General features: G+C 48.3%; 1 protein-coding gene across 11 annotated transcripts in view; it reads left to right on the top strand.

Moving 5' to 3' along the window:
- PKNOX2 (PBX/knotted 1 homeobox 2) overlaps window positions 1-19,104 on the top strand; it is a 603,376-nt gene that overhangs the window by 503,130 nt on the left and 81,142 nt on the right. For all 11 annotated transcript variants that reach the window (XM_068238894.1, XM_068238887.1, XM_068238895.1 and 8 more), the window contains one exon: window positions 15,409-15,580. In XM_068238894.1, the coding sequence (XP_068094995.1) occupies window positions 15,409-15,580 (172 nt within the window). The remainder of the gene's footprint in view (window positions 1-15,408; window positions 15,581-19,104) is intronic.

Raw genomic sequence — 19,104 nt, 5'->3', positions numbered from 1 at the left:
TCCTTCATTTTTTGACTGTAACATATGGGATTGTCTGTTAGCCAGTCTTCCTGGAATTCCGTATAAAGTGTAAATTACCTATCATTGTCTGCTTCTAATGAGGAAACCCTTAATTAGACAGTTGCTGTGAAGCCTATACAGGTGGTCAGACCATGTTGTCTGAATAATGCCTCAGATGTGTATTGGGCTTGGGAGTAATTGGTCACCTGGCCAGAGTAAACTGAAGTCTGTCTAATGTAATTCTGTATGTAGATGTCCATTACCTCTGCCCCATTGTCCAGCAGGGGAAACTGTGTCTACTGCTAATTACCTGCCAATTGAGGAAGAATAGGCTGGTCGGCATGGCTTTTGAGTCTGGTGTCAGCCATTGGGACAAGGCAAGCCTGCTAGAGTCTTGGGGGCAGGGGGAAGCTGACACCTGAATGTTTGAAATGTATTTGACAGCCTACTGGAAATTATTGAAGAGGTGAAGTCCTTTTGATACCATTTTCTACCTGTGGAAATTGAATTATTGGTGGAGTTGAAAAGCCTCATTTAACAATCTCTTGATGTAAAGACATTGTAACCTGGGGAAATTGGGCTAAGGAAGTCTTTTGTTGGGTGTGTGGACTATAGTGGATGTTGGATCTCTGGAAATCCAATTATGACTGAGGATGTAATTAAATCCAGCTTCCCCCCCGTCCACACAGGCTTACAGCCTCGAGGCGAATATTTCATTATAAAAACCAGGGGACAGCTACCTCAAAGCAGTTCTCTTCTGACGGTAGTGGCAGCCGGTCTCCTGGCCCAAGCTAGTGAACTCCTGGTCTAGCCAGACTGTGTCCGTCCACACCAAAGTCCACGATTCTTCTATCGGGATCCCTTTATTTTGGTAAGCAAAATCGCTTTGTGTGTTATCTTTGTACATTTTATCTTGTAACTATTTTTACTTGTTTTTTTTTGTAATCTCTTTGTATATCTTCAGTTTTGCACTGTTCTATGTTTTTCTAGAATATTAAATTATTATTTAATAAGTTTGACTTCTGCCGTACTAAACTAACCCTCATAGCCTAGAAGAGACTGAAGTGTAACCGTGTATAAGTTCATGCCTAATTGTACGCTTGAGCAACACTACCGTAGGAAATTGTAATTGCATTGTGTGTGGGGGCGTTTGTCATACGTTGGCCTAAGCGCGCAGCTGACCCAACGTACGAACAACGCCAGTGCGAGTAGCTAACAGTATCGTTCGGAACGACTGTTAGTGGGTCTTTGCTTCACGACAGTGTAAGATTGCAACTGTGTGTGTGTGTGGGTGCGTGGCGTTCCCGTATTTGGCCTAAGCGCAAAGCTGACCCAAATACGAAAACGCAGAGTGCGCGCTGAGGACTCGACAGCAGAGTGGAAGTGTCTAGCAACGCTAGTGGTGGCAGTGAGAGGTGTTTTGAGGGGTTCCAGCCTTGTTTGTAGCTTAAATAAGGCTGTTCCCCGCTTAATCTGGTCAAACCCGCAGTCGGGAACCGTATACGCAGGCGTGCCGCGGGCCGGTTCCTGACATAATTGGCTGGCAGTGGTGGCATCGTTTAGTACATTAGTACGCAGTTTAGCTCGCTATTCTGAGTACTAAAGGCTGGAAGCTTGCTAGAAGCAACTAGCCTACAGAAGTCTACTCAGTGCAGAAACTATATACGTTTTTTTTTTTGTTCAAAGATACACACTTGGTGTTTTGCTTTCCCTTCCCCCCTTTTTTCTTTTTATTTTTTGCAACACGATGGCTCAGAAAGCATCCAGCTATGCAAGGCAAAACAAAGAGATACTACTCAACCTGTGTGAGCACAAAGGCATCGAGACGGTGAGCGGCCAGACTAAGGAGCAGTTAGTTCGTGCGCTCGAGGAGTATGATGAGGCAGAGCGAGCCCGTGCTTCAACGTCAGCGGATGCAGCTCACGACACGCCAGAGGAGGAATCGCTCCCGCCACAGAATGCGAGTGGAGACGATGTCCTGGATGATCCACCGAACACGGAGATGCCATCTCTGGAAGCTGATCTACAGCTACTGAACTCGGCTGATCCTGAACTGCGCCTAAAGCTAATCCTACTGCACCGACAGGCAGAGGAGGGGAGAGCTGAACGGCGACGCCAGGCCGAGAGTGAAAGACGCCGGGCGGAGGAGGGAAGAGCTGAACGGCAACACCAGCTGGAGCTGGCTAAACTTCAGCAGCAGAACCGGTCTGCTGGACCCGCAGAACGCGAAGGTGAGCGAGTCCACAGAATCCCCCTGGATAAGTTCCCCGCTATGGACAAGGACTCTGACATAGACACTTTCCTACAGGGGTTTGAAAGGACTTGTCGGCAGTATGGGGTGCCCCGTGAGCAGTGGGCAAGATACCTCACACCAGGGCTGAGAGGCAAGGCCCTGGAGGCGTTTGTGAGTCTCCCCCAGGAGGAAGAAACAGACTTTGAGGCAATTAAGAAAGCCATCATTGCACGATACCACCTCACGCCAGAGGTGTATCGCAAACGTTTCAGGACAGTGCAGCGAGCTCCTAATGACAGTTACCTGGATCATGCGTGCAACCTGCGCACTGCCTTCCAGCAGTGGGTAAAAGGACTGGCTGTTGAAACCTTTGATGCCCTGCAGGAACTGATAATAAAAGACCAGTTCCTCCACACTTGCCCTGTTGAGGTCCGGCAGTTTGTACGGGACCGAGAGCCAAAGACCGTGGATGAGGCCGCGAAAGTTGCTGATGCCTACACGTCCAATCGAGCATCTGATTTTCGGAGGACTACGGCGCCCAGCTGGAAGGGAGAAAAGCCTGCGAGACCTTCTCCTCTGAGCACCCAGCGAAGCCAAGTCCCGCAGCCGCCTGGAGGTAGAACAGCCACCGTTGACACTCGGAGATGTTTTGCCTGTAACAAACCGGGTCACATCAGTGCTACGTGCCCAGAAAAGAAGAAGGAAGCCCCAAACTCTGGCGGGGCCCGGAATGCGTTGTGTGCCACCAGGAATGCAGGTAGCTATGCAGAGAATCTGCAACCTGTCACGGTTGGGGATACAGTTACCACCGGTCTAAGAGACACTGGAGCAGAGGTGACTCTAGTGTACCCCCAGCTTGTGAACCCTGAGGAGTACATTCCTGGCAAGACTATGGCTGTCAAAGGAGTTGGGGGCGTCACCCCCGCCATACCCACCGCCTTGGTCCACCTGGATTGGGGGGCCGGCAGCGGAATGAAAGAAGTGGGGGTAACGGATGCCATCCCCACGAACGTTTTGTTGGGTACTGACCTGGGACGGTTAGTGGCCCGGTATGAGCCTACTCCACACCCCATGGAGCCTGCATCCCCCGCAGAAGTTCAGGACTCTTGCCAGGTACTGTGTGATAATGCTGTGCAAGCGGGGAGTGCTGGTGAGGCCCCAGGGGCTACGGACTGTGTACTAGGAGCCAGCCCTAGTGAGTCTCCAGTGCCCAGGCCTGGAGGGGGACACGTTGTTACCATGAATGCAGATAATGTTGATGTAATATGTGATGTGTTGCATGATGACATGTGTACAGTGAACGTTCCGTCAGCTGCAGTGGTGACCCGCAGTGCTCACCGGGCTGCAGCAGACGAATTGTCCACTGAAGGGGCTGATGTCACTGGGTCGGGCTCTTCCACTTCAGAGCCTGGCTCTGAGAACCCAGAGGCCTCTCAGTTTGCCACCTCCCTGGTGCCTGTGGCCGACAGCGCTGAGTTCTCCGAGGCTGTGCGACTTGATAGCAGCCTTGAAGAGCTCAGGAGTCTGGCGGACAGGGCACCGGTGGAGGGCGACAAAGTGAGGGTGTACTGGGAGCACGGCAGACTGTACAGAGAGGTTACTCCCTCTGAGCTGTCTGAAGTGGAGGAGGCCGACCGGCAGTTGATTGTTCCCCACAGGTACAGGGAGCAGCTATTAAGAATAGCACATGAGGTGCCCCTGGCTGGTCACTTGGGGATCCGCAAGACCAAATCCCGGCTTGCCCACAATTTTTATTGGCCCCACATGGGGACAGATATTGCTGATTTTTGCCGGTCTTGTGTCGCCTGTCAGCGGGTCGGCAAAGCAGGTGACACCGACAAAGCCCCACTAAGGCCCTTACCCATCATAGAGGAGCCCTTCCAAAGGGTTGCTGTTGACATAATTGGGCCTCTAGCGATACCCAGCAGCACAGGGAAACGTTTCATTCTTACGGTGGTAGATTATGCCACTCGCTACCCTGAAGCTGTAGCCCTGAGCTCCATACGGGCAGACAAGGTTGCGGACGCATTGGTGCGCATTTTCTCACGGGTCGGTTTTCCCCGTGAAATGCTCACCGATCACGGCCCGCAATTCATGTCGCGCCTAATGGAATGCCTCTGTAAACAAATGCAGGTAGAACACATCATGGCCAGCCCTTACCACCCCCAGACAAATGGGTTATGTGAGCGGTTCAATGGTACTCTGAAACAGATGCTAAGGGTGTTTGTTGAATCGCAAGGGAGAGACTGGGAGCGATACCTGCCCCACTTACTGTTTGCTTATCGTGAGGTGCCCCAGGCATCCACCGGGTTCTCGCCCTTTGAGTTATTATATGGGAGGAGGGTACGCGGACCCCTCGATCTCATTCGAGAGGTCTGGGAGGGGCAGGATATGGGCCACGGGGTCTCCATAGTGGAATACGTTCTGAAGTTCCGGGAAAAGATGGACACCCTGGTGGGGTTAGTGCGAGAGAATCTGACTCAAGCCCAGGCCACCCAGAAGCAGTGGTATGACCACGGGGCTAGGGAGAGAGTTTATGAGGTAGGTCGCAAGGTATGGGTCCTAAACCCGATGCGACAGAATAAGCTGCAGGCCGCTTGGGATGGGCCCTATACCATACATAGGAAGATTAGTGATGTGACCTATGTGGTCGCGCTGGATGACCGAGGTAAGCAGCTGAAAACATACCATGTAAATATGTTAAAGGAACATCATGCTAGAACCGCTTGCGCTCTCCCTGTCTGCAGTTTGCTACCGGACGGTGAAGCAGAGGCCCTGGTTGACATCCTGGCATCCACCCAGGAAACCGACTCTGTTACCGAGGTGCAGATCAATCCGGAGTTGACAGCAGAGCAGCAGGCTGGGCTATCTGATGTGCTGATCCTTTACCGTGGTACCTTTACAGCCCGCCCTGGTCTGACCAGCCTGGCTGTACACCATGTTGACACCGGAAATAACAAGCCGGTTAGACAGTCAGCCTATAGAGTCTCCCCTGAGGTTCAGGCCCACATCAGCAAGGAGATTGAGGAAATGCTGTCACTAGGGGTGATCCAACGGTCGCACAGCGCATGGGCATCACCTGTAGTGCTAGTACCCAAACGGGACCAGACCACTCGGTTCTGTGTAGATTATCGAAAACTAAATTTGATAACTGCATCAGATGCTTACCCAATGCCGAGGGTCGACGAATTGTTAGATAAGCTAGCTGGTGCGCAATATCTAACAATCGTGGATTTGAGTCGGGGATACTGGCAGGTCCCTCTAACAGCTGAGGCACGGGAGAGGTCTGCCTTTATCACCCCCTCAGGTCTGTTTGAGTTTAATGTGATGCCTTTTGGGATGAAAAACGCCCCAGCCACCTTCCAAAGGGTTGTAAATGGTCTCCTGGAGGGTTTGGAACACTGCGCTGTCGCCTACCTAGATGACATCGCCGTGTTTAGCGCCAACTGGAACGACCACTTAGCGCAGCTGTCACAGGTTTTGGGGCGCATCACTGCAGCAGGACTAACAGTCAAGCCTAGCAAGTGTCAGATAGGCATGAAACAGGTACAGTACCTGGGACATGTGGTGGGGGGGGGAGAGCTTCGTCCAGATACTGGGAAGGTAGATGCCATTGTGTCCTGGCCCACCCCCCACACGAAGAAGCAGATTCAGTCCTTCTTAGGGACTGCGGGGTACTATAGAAAGTTTGTCCCCAGCTACAGTGCCCTCGCCAAGCCCTTGACAGACCTCACAAAAAAGAAGCTGCCCAAGCAGATTCTCTGGACACCAGAATGTGAACAGTCATTCACAGCTCTGAAGAGGGCCCTAGCCAGCCCTCCCGTGTTGCAAGCGCCAGACTTCAGCCGACGGTTTGTAGTCCAGACGGACGCCTCAGCCTTTGGCCTAGGTGCTGTATTAAGCCAGGTAAACCAAACTGGGGAAGAACATCCGATTCTGTACTTAAGTCGGAAGCTGCTACCCCGGGAGGTAGCTTACGCCACCATAGAGAAGGAGTGCTTGGCAATTGTATGGGCCCTACAAAAGCTGCAGCACTATCTCTACGGTCGTGTATTCACCGTCGTAACCGACCACAACCCTCTTAGTTGGTTACATCGGGTTTCTGGGGACAATGGAAAACTGCTGAGATGGAGCTTAGTTCTCCAACAATATAGCTTCACCATTCAACATAGGAAGGGGAGCAATCATGGGAATGCTGATGGGCTGTCCCGTCAAGCAGAACCAACAGTGTAGGTGCAGGCAGGATGATCTGGGAAGATCATCTGCCTTGCACCAAGTTAACGGCGGAGGTGTGGAGATATATTGAGGTGCTGATGATATTAAGGATAACAGGAACATATTTCCTTCATTTTTTGACTGTAACATATGGGATTGTCTGTTAGCCAGTCTTCCTGGAATTCCGTATAAAGTGTAAATTACCTATCATTGTCTGCTTCTAATGAGGAAACCCTTAATTAGACAGTTGCTGTGAAGCCTATACAGGTGGTCAGACCATGTTGTCTGAATAATGCCTCAGATGTGTATTGGGCTTGGGAGTAATTGGTCACCTGGCCAGAGTAAACTGAACTCTGTCTAATGTAATTCTGTATGTAGATGTCCATTACCTCTGCCCCATTGTCCAGCAGGGGAAACTGTGTCTACTGCTAATTACCTGCCAATTGAGGAAGAATAGGCTGGTCGGCATGGCTTTTGAGTCTGGTGTCAGCCATTGGGACAAGGCAAGCCTGCTAGAGTCTTGGGGGCAGGGGGAAGCTGACACCTGAATGTTTGAAATGTATTTGACAGCCTACTGGAAATTATTGAAGAGGTGAAGTCCTTTTGATACCATTTTCTACCTGTGGAAATTGAATTATTGGTGGAGTTGAAAAGCCTCATTTAACAATCTCTTGATGTAAAGACATTGTAACCTGGGGAAATTGGGCTAAGGAAGTCTTTTGTTGGGTGTGTGGACTATAGTGGATGTTGGATCTCTGGAAATCCAATTATGACTGAGGATGTAATTAAATCCAGCTTCCCCCCCGTCCACACAGGCTTACAGCCTCGAGGCGAATATTTCATTATAAAAACCAGGGGACAGCTACCTCAAAGCAGTTCTCTTCTGACGGTAGTGGCAGCCGGTCTCCTGGCCCAAGCTAGTGAACTCCTGGTCTAGCCAGACTGTGTCCGTCCACACCAAAGTCCACGATTCTTCTATCGGGATCCCTTTATTTTGGTAAGCAAAATCGCTTTGTGTGTTATCTTTGTACATTTTATCTTGTAACTATTTTTACTTGTTTTTTTTTGTAATCTCTTTGTATATCTTCAGTTTTGCACTGTTCTATGTTTTTCTAGAATATTAAATTATTATTTAATAAGTTTGACTTCTGCCGTACTAAACTAACCCTCATAGCCTAGAAGAGACTGAAGTGTAACCGTGTATAAGTTCATGCCTAATTGTACGCTTGAGCAACACTACCGTAGGAAATTGTAATTGCATTGTGTGTGGGGGCGTTTGTCATACGTTGGCCTAAGCGCGCAGCTGACCCAACGTACGAACAACGCCAGTGCGAGTAGCTAACAGTATCGTTCGGAACGACTGTTAGTGGGTCTTTGCTTCACGACAGTGTAAGATTGCAACTGTGTGTGTGTGTGGGTGCGTGGCGTTCCCGTATTTGGCCTAAGCGCAAAGCTGACCCAAATACGAAAACGCGGAGTGCGCGCTGAGGACTCGACAGCAGAGTGGAAGTGTCTAGCAACGCTAGTGGTGGCAGTGAGAGGTGTTTTGAGGGGTTCCAGCCTTGTTTGTAGCTTAAATAAGGCTGTTCCCCGCTTAATCTGGTCAAACCCGCAGTCGGGAACCGTATACGCAGGCGTGCCGCGGGCCGGTTCCTGACACCGGTCACTCCAACACTGCTGTGAAAGGGCTGGGATTGTTGTATGTAAGCACTGATGCACAATGCTTTCGCCTCAGGTCATTGACTTGGAGGCTTTTGTGGTGAGTAGATCAGTGACTTGGGTGCCCATGAGGTTTTCTTATAAGTAGATTATTTACTTGGAGGCTCATGTGGTTCTCCTGTGAGTAGATCAGTGACTTGGAGGCCCATGTGGTTCTCTTATAAGTAGACTATTGACTTGGACGATAATGTGGTTCCGCTGTGTGTAGATCAGTGACTTGGAGGCCCATGTGATTCTCCTGTGAGTAGATCATTGACTTGGAGGCCGATGTAATTCTTTTGTGAGTAGATCAGTGACTTGGAGGATCGTATGGTTCTTTTGTGAGTAGGTCATTGACTTGGAGGCTCGTGTGGTTCTCTTGTGAGCATATCAGTGACTTGGAGGACCATGTGATTATTTTGTGAGTAGATAAGTGAGTTTGAGGTCCATGTGGTTCTCTTGTGAGTATATCGGTGACTTGTAGGCCCATGTGGTTCTCTTGTGAGTAGATCAGTGACTTGGAGACCCATGTGGTTCTCTTGTGAGTAGATCAGTGACTTGAAGGCCCATATAGTTCTCCTGTGAGTAGATCAATGACTTGAAGGCCCATGTGGTTCTTCTGTGAGTAGATCAGTGACTTGAAGGCCCATGTGGTTCTCCTGTGAGTAGAATCCCTGATTAGTTTTTTTTGCATTTCTGCCTGCAGGGCTACAAGTATTCGTATTGGAGTCGTAAACGCCATAGAGGACTCAGGGACAGCAAGTCCTGCATCTATATGATATACAAGATTATAGGAATTTAACCACAGTAAAAGTCTGGTCAGCAGTTTAGTGCCTTGTTAGGTAGAGGAGACCAAGTGAAGAGGGGATCTCTGTCTGCTGCCAGCATTCTACTGAGAAATGAGATGTCATAGGCCTCTAGCTTCTCATGGCCAAATCTCTCCTAGAAAGTTTGCTGTGTGGACCAGCACCATCACTAAAATCCTTCTTAATCCAAAAATAGTTAAAGAATAGCTGGCTGGAACATCTGTAAAAGATATACAGTCATGTAATATCTCTTTCAATAACATCAAAAGCACCATAGATGAACTTCAAAAAAGGGTTGGAACTTCAAAAAAGGGCAATGTTTCAGAACGCATCACTTTCCTTTATCAAGCTGCCCAGCGGCGGCGTGTTGCGTTCTCAAACATCGCCAGCCCTTTTTTCTTGAAGATCATCTACCCTGCATTTGATCTCACAGAAAGAACTATTACATGGCTGAATGGATTCTGAAAAGTGACATTTCTGAACACTTTTGTCACAAAGTATATTAAGAGTTTTATTCTGCTGCTATTATCTGAATGATTACGGCGGGAGCAGAATGTTAAAGCTGTAGCGTCCCTTTAAAATCAATATGGCAGCCCTGCAGAAACGGTCCCTACACAATGGTGTAGCAAGAGGGGATGCAGAGGTTCTGTGCAGTCACTAGAACCTGTGGACTGTGGCCCACCGGCCCTGGTGAGCTTTCAACCACTGTATTACCTCTTTATTGGCGTTATGCTGGTAATGATCAACTTGTGCTTTGAATAGTGGTAATCATTAACAAACGGTTCCACTCCCCCTGCTTGCAGCTATCTAACACTGCAGCTGTCCTGTACCTGCTAACACCTCTCTGACACTGAGGCCGTTTCCTCCCCTGCTTACACATCTCTGACACTGAGGTTTTCCCCTCCCCTGCTTACACCTCTCTGACGCTGCGACTGCCCCTCCCCTGCCTGCAGCTCTCTGACACTGAGGCTGTCCCTTCCCCTGCTTACACCTCTCAGACACTGAGGCTTTCCTCTCCCCTGCTTACACCTCTCCGACACTGAGGCTTTTCCCTCCCCTGCTTACACCTCTCTGATACTGCGACTGCCCCTCCCCTGCTTACACCTCTCCAACACTGAGGCGTTCCTCTCCCCTGTTTATACCTCTCTGACACTATGGCTGCCCCCTCCCCTGCCTGCAGCTCTCTTACACTGAGGCTGTCCCATCCTGTGCTTACATCTCTCTGACACTGAGGCTGTACCCTCCCCTGCTTACACTTCTCTGACTCTGCGGCTGTAATTTACCCTGCTAATACCTCTCTGTCACTGCAGCTGTCCCCTCCCCTGCTTACACCTCTTGACACTGAGGCTGTCCTTTTCCCTGCTTACACTTCATTGACACTGCAGCTGTCCCCTCCCCTTCTTACACCTCTCCCACACTGTGCTGTCCCCTCCCCTTCTTACACCTCTCCCACACTGTGGTTGTCCCCTCCCCTGCTTACAACTCTCCCACACTGAGGCTATTCCCCTCCCCTGCTTACACCTCTCTGACACTGTGGCTATCCCCTCCCCTGCTTACACCTCTCTGACACTGCAGCTGTCTCCTCCCCTGCTTACACCTCTCTGACACTGTGGCTGTCCCCTCCCCTGCTTACACCTCTCTGACACTATGGCTGTCCCCTCCCCTGATTATACCTCTCTGACACTGAGGCTGTCCCCTCCCCTGATTATACCTCTCTGACACTGAGGCTGTCCCCTCCCCTGCTTACACCTCTCTAACACTGTGGCTGTCCCCTCCCCTGCTTACACCTCTCTGACACTATGGCTGTCCCCTCCCCTGATTATACCTCTCTGACACTGCAGCTGTCTTCTCCCCTGCTTACACCTCTCTGACACTGTGGCTGTCCCCTCCCCTGATTACACCTCTCTGACACTATGGCTGTCCCCTCCCCTGATTACACCTCTCTAACACTCTGGCTGTCCCCTCCACTGCTTACACCTCTCTGACACTGTGGCTGTCCCCTCTCCTGCTTACACCTCTCCAACACTGCAGCTGTCCCCTCCCCTGCTTATATCTTATCCGGCACTGTGGTTGTCCCCTCCCCTGCTTACATCTCTCCCACACTGTGGTTGTCCCCTCCCCTGCTTACACCTCTCCCACACTGAGGCTGCTCCCCTCCCCTACTTACACCTCTCTGACACTGTGGCTATCCCCTCCCCTGCTTACACCTCTGACACTGCAGCTGTCTCCTCCCCTGCTTACACCTCTGACACTGCAGCTGTCTCCTCCCCTGCTTACACCTCTCTGACACTGCAGCTGTTCCCTCCCCTGCTTACACCTCTCTGACACTGCAGCTGTTCCCTCCCCTGCTTACACCTCTCTGACACTGTGGCTATCCCCTCCCCTGCTTACACCTCTGACACTGCAGCTGTCTCCTCCCCTGCTTACACCTCTGACACTGCAGCTGTCTCCTTCCCTGCTTACACCTCTCTGACACTGCAGCTGTTCCCTCCCCTGCTTACACCTCTCTGACACTGCAGCTGTCCCCTCCCCTGCTTACACCTCTCTGACACTGTGGCTGTTCCCTTCCCTGCTTACACCTCTCTGACACTGCAGCTGTTCCCTCCCCTGCTTACACCTCTCTGACACTGCAGCTGTTCCCTCCCCTGCTTACATCTCTCCAACACTGCAGCTGTCTTCTCCCCTGCTTATATCTTATCCGACACTGTGGCTGTTTTTGGCAGTTTTGGTGCTCCATATCATCAATTGCTACCTATAGAGCGCTTGAGGGGGCTCAATGTAAAACTTAGACTTGGACCCATTATCTTTAGCTACGCCTCTGGTCCTACAGTCCAATATTATAAAAATCCAAGATACCTGTATCCCTGTCATATGCAGGGATCTTTATCTTTCCTAATTTGTTTCATCTCGGGAATTATGTTTCCTAAAGGTGGCCATTAACGATACAATCCCAAGGACGATCGATCCGTTCAATTAATCTGATTGGAATTAGCAGGGTTTTGGCCATTATTTGGCATATCCGATCATTTCTGATAAAAACAATCGCTCGTCCTTGGGATTGTATCATTAATGGCCACCTTTATAGTGGAGGTGAAAAAGAAGTAAGGTGATGTAGTGCCTGAGGTAATATTTGTGAATAAGCCCCAAAATGCCTCTTTAGTTACGTTTGTTGTGAACATCTTCTGAACGTTGATTTTCTTTGTTCTATGCACTGCTGTTTACGGCCGCATGCTGCGGTGACCGGGCGCCCTGTAACCTGTATGTGTATGGATGGCTGAGCCATTGTTTGCTCTAGCCTCATCCATATGGCCCGTTTATCCCTTCGCCTGTATTAAACCAGTTGTGCCGAGTTGGTCAAGGTTAGCAGATCACACCTCTCTCTCTCCAGCCTGCGTTGGCCGTTTAATTTTCTCCATAAAGTTGAGCAGAGGTTGGGGGCGCGCTGCTTTTCTCCCACCACCTGGCACCGCTGCTTGGATTATTAGTTCCTGGTAATTTAGTGCCCTTGCGCTGGGTCGATTTCTGCCTTTTCATTTCTAATTGATCTAGTGGCTGTTTAAATGGCAGGAGGCATCTGTTGAGAGTTGGAAGGTTCATAAGGCGCAATAATTCATAACACAGTCTGGAATTTGTCTTTCATATCCCTGGGCTAAGCTCCTGCAGGGCTGCCTAAATTACGGCAGGCGAGGGCGTTCTTTATATTCTGCTCGCTGGATGCAGAGCCTTGCATTAAACTGGGATCAGCGCAGATTACACTATAATATGATGCAGCATTAGAGCCTGCAAATTAGACTCTGCGTGCTGCTTAACCCCTTCCCGCCCGTACCCGGGCCTCGTTCCTTCCGCTCGGCGACTCCACAGCGAAGCGTAAGGGAACGTTTAATGCAACAGTGTGTTTTTAAAGGGAACCTAAAGCGAGGCTTCCACATTTATTTCCTGTTAAACAATACCAGTTGCCTCAAAGTCCTGCTGAACACTTTGGCTGCAGTAGCATCTGAATCACTCACCTGAAACAAGCTAATCCAGTCAGACTCCAGTCAGAAACAACTGATCTGGATGCTTGTTCAAGGGCTATGGCTAAAAGCATTAGAGGCAGAGGTTCAGCAAGACAGCCAGGTAATATGCATTGTCTAAAAGGAAATAAATATGGCAGCCTTCATAATCCCTCTCGCTTGAAGTTCCCTTTAAGTGTTTCTGCATGTGAAGATTCAGCCATTGCTCCCAGAATAATGCAGATCTGCTGCAATGAGGAGAAATTTTACCGAAATATAGTAGTTGGATAAATCAATACTTAGAAGATAGATCAAGAAATGATTGATACTCACCATGTAAGGCCCTGTTCACACTTGCGTTTTGGCAAGTAAACGGACCGGATCCTGATCGGATCAGGACCTGATCCTGATTCAGAACCGTACGGTTCCGATCCGGATCCGGTCCGTTTGTATCAGGCATGCATCAGGCTGCCATCCGGATCCGTGGGGTAAAAAATAGTGAAATTTAAATAAAAAAATGTTGGGGTCAGCAGAAGGTGCACCTGGTGCACCTGTAGAATCAGGTTCCTCCGCTGTAGGCCTCACCTCCACCTCCGACATTCTGCCAAACAGCTCCAGCACGTCTGTCACTGCTGCTCCACTCCAGACATGCTTGGCCCATGTGTCCCCATCCGAAATGGCCGCTTGGATACGCATAGGAAGTGGGGTAGAATGTCAGGTTTTTGTAGGCAGTGTGTTCTGTGCCTTCCGTTTCCCATTGGTTTCTGTGTTCCGGATGGTGCTGTCAGGCTCAGGTCCGGCTCCGGTCCGGGTGCGTGGGCCGGAGATCCGGACCCAAAAAATAGCGCATGTTGGAAAAGTGTCCGGATCCGGTCCGGCTCCGTACGGAACGGACATGTGTGAACGTCCGCATAGCCTTTGCATTGCTATGCGGAACGTACGTTCCGTTTGTACAGTATACGGTCCGGATCAGATCAGGAAAAACCGGACAGGGAACGCTAATGTCAACTGGGCCCAATGCGTCCACGTTGCTTGATCCTCTGTGAGCATGCAGGTCATCAACTTTACTGCTGGAAGGCATGAAAATAAAAACTGCACCAACTGTCATTATCTCAAAACATGATCACTAACAATGTGATAGACTAAAAGGAGGGGTTAGAAAATGGGATGCCTTTAGGGCTGGAACCCACTAGAGCGACTTTTTGAGCGTTTAGGGAGCGTGAGAAATCGCTAGCGATTTCCCTAAATGCTCTGCCAATGTAAATGGATGGTGCAAATTCCACAGAAGCGATTGCGATTAGCAAAATCGTAATCGCAGGACATGCAGCGTTTTGTTAGGGTTTGCGCTTCAATGTAAAGTATATAAGCGCTGGCGTAATCGCTCATCACAACATGCACGGAGCGATTTGCTAGCGTTTTAAAGTTTATGTAAACTGTAACAAAATTAAAAATAATTGAAAGGACCAATCAGACTTTAAAACGCTAATCGCTACACAACCGCTGGCAAATTGATTACACTTTCTAAAATCGCTCCCTAAAACGCTCATGAAATCGCTTACAAACTGCTCATACAAAACGCTAGCGATTGCGATTAGCGATAGCGTTTTGTAGTGGGTTCCAGGCCTGAAAGTGGTTTCAGTATTCACCCTGGGACTCAGAGGGACTCACCTAGATTAGGCAGCAAGCCGGGGCACTTTTCCAGCAGGTCCACCACTCCTGCTACTCAAGAATTCATCCAACAATCTGAAAAAGACACTCCACAGGCTTCAAACTTTTGTCTGATTTATTTGAGCCCAGACACATACATGTTACGGGTCACCTGACCCTTCCTCAAGTGAACGGTCAGGTGACCCGTAACATGTATGTGTCTGGGCTCAAATAAATCAAACGAAAGTTTGAAGCCTGTGGAATGCCTTTTTCAGATTGTTGGATGCCTTTAAAGTGGACCTGAACTCTTGCACAGGATGTAAGGGAAACCTAGAGAAATGCACCCTGTATGTATGTATAGAGTTTACCCTGTCTAATCCCCCTGTGACTAATCACCACTGTAATTTGATCTCTCAGATATGTCAGCTGACTGCCTCGGCAGAGCAGCTAATTTGTAAACACAAACTGTTAACCCTACGTCTGCCTCCATAAAAGCAGGAAGTAGACACACTGCAGATTTATTGCGGGATTTGTATCAGCTGTAACAAAGAAATGTTTTTCCTTTAAAGGTTATTATGATGTTGCTTATCTTTTAGAGCAGAGAGGAAGTTCTAAGTTCAGCTTTAAAAAAATGCACGGCTCCATCTTGTGGCCAGTCAGCATACATAATGAAAGCTGTTGCATATTCCAGCATCAGGTACATGTTGAGGTTCCTTACTAGGCCAGTAATACTACACACATGAAACCCGTCTGATTTCTGTTGTTTGGCTGCACCTCTGATATGCTAGTAAATGGGAAATGCTGTGTTTTCTTGCAGACATCCCTTGTTCCCCCTCCTGACGCTGCTATTTGAGAAGTGTGAGCAGGCCACCCAGGGCTCAGAGTGCATCACCTCCGCCAGCTTTGATGTGGATATCGAGAACTTTGTCCACCAGCAGGAACAAGAGCACAAACCGTTCTTCAGTGAAGACCCCGAACTCGACAACCTGGTAATCTTCACCACCAACGTTTACACTGCTTAAAGAGTAACTGTCAGGCTGCAGAAGCTAATTTAAACCTCTATTCTCCTGTGTTAAACAGTTTAGAAGGAAGCCATAAAGCAATTAGGGCTTGTTTCCACTGTTGCGACGCGATTTCGGCCGCATTCCGACGCTTGTAAAAACGCATGCGGATGCGTTTCCACATGCGTTTTTACCCGCGATTTCGCCTGCGATTTCGCATGGCAGGGTGCCATGCGAAATTAACCATGACACTGCCAGGGCTAAATAAAATTGAAAAAGGTGCGAAATCGCACGCGAAATCGCGGGTAAAAACGCATGTAACAAACGCATGCGTTTTTACTATTAAATACATTAGCGGCGATTCGCACGGATTCCCGACGCAGGCGAAATCGTTGGCTCTTTTGTGCGTTTTTTTCACGCTGAAAAAAACGCACCTCAACAACGCTACAGTGGAAACAGGCCCATCCACTTGTATTACATGTGCGGATCTGCATGCGTTGGACGCATGCAGATTCGCGATAGTGGAAACGAGCCCTTAGTGAAGATAAAAATCTCAGTTACCTTTGATGTGTGCTTATCAGAAAGGCTGTTATAGAACCATAAGGACGCAAGCCGCATACTACACTGCAAAGCATTCTGGGGCCCTCCCCTCGGCTGCTAATGAGACGGTACAGGAGCTTCTAATCCTTCCAGCGCGTAGCACTGATAAATATCCGGGCAGAGTACACTGCAGGAGTCAGCTATTGTTCCTAGCCACATGGCTTATTAATATTCACTGCACACTGTGTTGTTCAAGTAGGAGCTTATCTGTGATCAGGAAGCAGGCAGGACATGACGACACATTTGACAGAAAAACATGGAGCCTGCCATGAGCTGTCAGGAGCATCATTCTCTGCATATACTATATACAAATTCTGTGAAATCCAAACGTGGGCAGTGAAATGCATATGTAATGTAAGTACAGCCAATCTTTAGCTACTGATATATGTGTTTATTTTCTCTGAGACCTTATACCTAACAGCTCCTCTTTAACTAGTTAAAGGGGCACTATGGCGAAAAATTTTAAAATTAAAAATACGTGCAAACATAGATAAATAAGAAGTACTTTTTTCCAGAGTAAAATGAGCCATACATTACTTTTCTCCTATGTTGCTGTCACTTACAGTAGGCAGTAGAAATCAGACAGAAGTGACAGGTTTTGGACTAATCCATCTCTTCATAGGGGATTCTCAGCAAGGCTTTTATTCTTTATAAAGATATTCCCTAAAAAGGATTTCAACAATGATGCTGGCCAGCTTCCCTGCTCACTGCACAGTTTGTTGGCAGTTGGACAGAGCAACTGCCATTCACTAAGTGCTTTTGAAAACAAATAAATCCCTGAGAATCCCCTATGAAGAGATGGACTAGTCCAAAACCTGTTGCTTCTGTCAGATTTCTACTACCTACTGTAAGTGACAGCTCATTTTACTCCTTGAAAAAACGTACTTCTTATTTGTATATGTTTGCACATATTTTACATTTTACACATTTTCGCCATAGTGCCCCTTTAAGGTTTTTAGATGTAGATTTTACATTACAAAGAGTCCCCTGCTGTGTTTCTCGACGTAGAATCTACATCCACGATTTAAAAGGACCTCCGACCGCTGCCATGCCATGCTTATGCACAATCTGGTTTAACTGTGAATGATAGCTGCTATCGGGCCCGGATTTACCTCACAGGAGCCTATAGGCACAGATGTCCTGACACCTTAGACTCCGCCCTCCATGGACCTACAAACCCCCGCCGATCTGCACTGCATGTGTGCTGGCTGGCACAGCTGTCACTTCTCCCTTACTTCCCTTGCCCATCATAGGTAGCTGTGGGTGCCCCTTAGTATTAGGTAACCAGAGGTACCCTCAGTACTAAGTAGCTAGAGGTGCCCCTAAATGAAGGGAGATCTGGTCAGTGGAATGCAGAGAGCTGGGTGTGTAACCTCTCATTTACACTCTCAGGACTCCGTATAGGGAAGGAGGGAGGGAGGCGCTTGGGGAGGGGAGTCAGACGCCTGTAGACACGTGCCTACACTGCCTTATGATAAATCCAGCCCTGGCTGCTATTGCAAATAGCAGCAATCATTCATCAAAGTTGTCCAAAGAAAAAAAAAGTGTTTTACACATTAACCTCCTTAGCTGTAACCTCGAGTCAGGCTCGGGACGAAAATCCGCAGTTCAGAGCGGTAATTCCAAATTGGATCCATTGGAGATGTGGAATGTGCATGTGCAAGAAATGTGCCTTCTTAAGTGTAACTGTAGGGCATAAAATCAAAAATCAATTCTTTATTTTTATCTGGTAAACAAGTAATAAGGATGCTAATCAGGCAATCCAAAAGTTAAAATCTCTTTTCCTTTTCTTTTTTATAAATGATTATTCCCCAGTTTCCCTGACTCTTATTTGGTACGTTGCCACAAAAAGGAAGTTGCAGGGCATGCTGGGTTGTCCTTTTTTGCTTCTCTACATTAGTTAACTCTGAGGGGAAATAAAGAAGCAAAAAAAGACAACCCAGCATGCCCTGCAACTTCCTTTGTGCGGCAACATACCAAATAAGAGTCAGGTAAACTGGGGAATGATCAGTTAGGGCTCTTTCACATTAGGGCAGATTTTCTGCGTTTCACCGCAAAGGGTAAAGTTTGCGTTACCCAAGGTGAAATGAAAGTCCATAGACTTTCATTTTAGCTTTCACATATAACGCAGCCTTTTTGTGCGTTGCGTTACACTGCACCCAGGCGCAGTTTTTCGGCCGACGCTAGCTTTATGCGTTACAATGTTAGTCAATGTAAAACGCACACTATGCGCGTTTTTAATCCGTTAACGCAGGCAATCAGTCCCAGAATGCAACAGAGGAACAATGTAGAAAGTTGAAAACTAAAAGAAAAAAAAATTACCTGCGTTTTTCTATGTGCTGTAACGCATTGAAAACGGATTAAAAACACACACTCACTGCAGTGCAACGCATATCAACAAAACGTATGCTTTGAGCGTTCTCCAACGCAAGCTCTGATGTGAAAGAGCCCTTAGGGCTCGTTTCCACTATAGCGAATCGCACAGCCAATAAAAGTGGATGAGCCTGTTTCCACTTGTGCGTTGTGTGGAGCGTTTTTGTGTGCGGGGAAAATCTGCACGACAGAGCAGTCAGAATTCGCTCCCTGCACACCGCTATGCGAATCAGATACAATGTATTTAATAGGGAAATCGCATGCGGTTTTGGCATGAGTTTTCTCCCGCGATTTCGCATAGGAAGTAATGTTAATTTACACAGGCAGTGACATGGTTAAAATCGCATACCTACTACCTTATGCGAAATCGTGGGAAAAACGCATGCAAAATCGTGGGAAAAACGCATGCAATTTCGTCCGCGGTGATTTCCTGGCGATTCCACAACGCTATAGTGGAAACGGGCGCTTATAAACAAGAAAAGTAAAAGAGATTTTAACTTTTGGTTTGACTGGTTAGCATCCGTATTACTTGTTTACCT

This window comes from Hyperolius riggenbachi, chromosome 6 (assembly GCF_040937935.1).
Source record: "Hyperolius riggenbachi isolate aHypRig1 chromosome 6, aHypRig1.pri, whole genome shotgun sequence".
Lineage (NCBI taxonomy): Eukaryota > Metazoa > Chordata > Amphibia > Anura > Hyperoliidae > Hyperolius > Hyperolius riggenbachi.
The sequence above is the reverse complement of the archived record's forward strand: the minus strand, read 5'-3'. Positions and strand labels throughout refer to the sequence as shown.